Source organism: Cyprinodon variegatus, unplaced genomic scaffold, assembly GCF_000732505.1.
Source record: "Cyprinodon variegatus isolate N-32 unplaced genomic scaffold, C_variegatus-1.0 Scaffold994, whole genome shotgun sequence".
Lineage (NCBI taxonomy): Eukaryota > Metazoa > Chordata > Actinopteri > Cyprinodontiformes > Cyprinodontidae > Cyprinodon > Cyprinodon variegatus.
Window position 1 is genome coordinate 125,449 of NW_015151447.1, and position 2,344 is coordinate 127,792.

Here is a 2,344-nt window from a genome sequence, read left to right on the forward strand (position 1 = left end):
CTGAAACAATATTTTCTTATAAGTTTACAATATCAAATTGAAATATTATATATGAATAAATAATAAATATTTTTCAGATTCATCCTCAAACATTAAGAGCAATATTTGTTTATATTTTTCTTCCTTGCCAGTTTAGAGTCATTTAGCAAATTCCAACGTTTCCTTTTTATCTCTTTATTTTTCTTCCTGCAGGGAGAAATTTTGGCGCGTAGGCAACAAGGAGCGAGACGGGGAATACGGAGCCTGCTTCTTCCCCCTGAGCAGGGGTTTACTTGTGGGACAGCCCCCCCTGCTGTACTGCGCTCGGCCGGGGTCCCGGATATGGGAGGCCAATTTTAACGGCGAGGTTCTGAGTACTCATCAGTTCAAACAACTGCTCGCCTGCCCCCCCCTACCTTTAATCACTTACAGGTGCATTTAGTTCTCTTTGTTTTGGGATCCAAGAAAAACTGGATTTATTAACGTGTCGTTTCTTCTTCTTTTTGCAGAAATGAGCCAAATTACAATCCAACACATAAAAGTGCGCAGTCTCTCTGCTTCCCTAAGCTGCTTTATTTTGGGTAAGATCTAAAAACAAAAACTCTTTGAGCTAGTTCTACTTTACAGAATACGACGGAGTATTAGGGCCAGGCTAGAGTAGTCGTAAACATTACGAGTAAAGTTGTAATATTACGAGAATGAAGTCATCATTCAACAACCTGTTTCAGAAAGAAAGCTTGGAGCTCCGCCCAGCAGATGACGGGCCCACCAGCTCCACCAATCAGCAATTCCACGTTCCTCATTTAAAAGAAGAAAGAGCTTATTGTAGGAGTTGTCATAAAATACAACTTGTTTCTCGTAATTTTAGGACTTTTCTTGTGACTTTATTCTCAAAATAATAGAAAAAAACTCTCGCCTGGCCCTAATACTCTGTCGTAACGGAAACCTGTCGATGGATTCAGTTTTTGCTTTACGTGTTTTTGCAGAGACCAAAACCTGCTTACCTGGACGGATTCAGCCATTTTCATCTTTACACCTCAAAATGGACAAGTCTTGCTGTGGACTGAAGTTAAAGGTTTGTTTTCTAACTCTAAATCTCTGAAGTGTGATTTTGAAAGTTGAATTTCATCACATAAACATCCTAAAGTCGCCGTTGCACAAATCGAAAGTTTGTTTCTTTTTATGTGATTCAACAAAGCAATGTGCTGAAATGAAAATTGTTTTGCAGACCTGGCTGATGTTGCCGTCCACCGTAACGAGCTGTTCTGTCTCCACGGCAGCGGCCGTCTGTCCCACCTGTCTCTGCTGTCTGCGGAGCGCTGTGTTGAACGTCTGCTGCGGAAAGAGTCTTGGACTCTGGCGGCTACCGTCTGCTGCATGTTTCAACACGCCATCATGACGAGCAGGGTGAGACGTACTGTCAATGACCCCGCCTCTCTGTGTGTAGCGTGTAACTGGATATTTATATTCCCCTCCTCTGCGATGAAATACAGAGCTAACCTTTTAACTGATAAGCTAACAAGAAACGATAATTAATTCTGTTTATTTAAATATATTGAATTACCAGAAACGGTAATTGCTGGAAGTGGCAGCCATAGTGTTTAGGGCACTCTGGGTCCCTGAGCAAGACCCCAAACCCCACACTGCTCCCCGGGCGCCGCACCATGGTGGCCCCCTGCTCCCCAAGGGGAGGGATTAAATGCAGAGGGACATTTCTCCATTGGGAGATCAATAAAGTTCAATTATATTATTAATTATATGAAAAAAATATATACTTAAGGGCACAAGAGTGAAAACCAGTGGCGGCTGATTAATAAAGGGCACCAGGGCAAAACTCACCCAGTGACTTTGATTAAAACATTAAGAAAAAAAATTTAATTATAGAATTAAAATATTCTTTAAATATACTAATATATTTTTAAGCTGTGCAAGACAAATATTTCATCTTTAATAACGTGTAAAGCTGATTGGTTCTCCGTCAGATTGATGTATTTTCATAAATCTTCCACCATAGACTCTGGTTAAAAGCTGTCCATGTGCAGGGCGTGCTTTGGTGGCGCAGTGATCTGTCCGCACGATCCAGGTACCGAGGCCTTAAGGCCTGGTTATCGTCCCGCAGCAGCGTGTGGCAGATATTTTTGATTTATTTTCAATATTGAAACGTGGTCTGCGCTATGTTATTCCACGCCACAACGCCAGAGGGCCAATCAGGAACTAGCTGATCTAGGTACGACCGAGGCGGTGAGGAAGTGGGGGCAGGCTTGTGCGACAACGGAGGGACATGAGGGCCAAAAAGAGCGGGGATCCAGGTGGAAAAAGGGTCCCAGCGTTCTCACGCACCTCGCTCTGCTAGCTGCTCCATCTT

General features: G+C 42.9%; 1 protein-coding gene across 1 annotated transcript in view; it reads left to right on the top strand.

Annotated features, from left to right (window-relative positions):
- hps5 (Hermansky-Pudlak syndrome 5) overlaps positions 1–2,344 on the top strand; it is a 26,367-nt gene that overhangs the window by 8,817 nt on the left and 15,206 nt on the right. The window contains exons 7-10 of the mRNA XM_015399198.1: positions 193–411; positions 489–560; positions 966–1,054; positions 1,208–1,386. Of these exons, the coding sequence (XP_015254684.1) occupies positions 193–411; positions 489–560; positions 966–1,054; positions 1,208–1,386 (559 nt within the window). The remainder of the gene's footprint in view (positions 1–192; positions 412–488; positions 561–965; positions 1,055–1,207; positions 1,387–2,344) is intronic.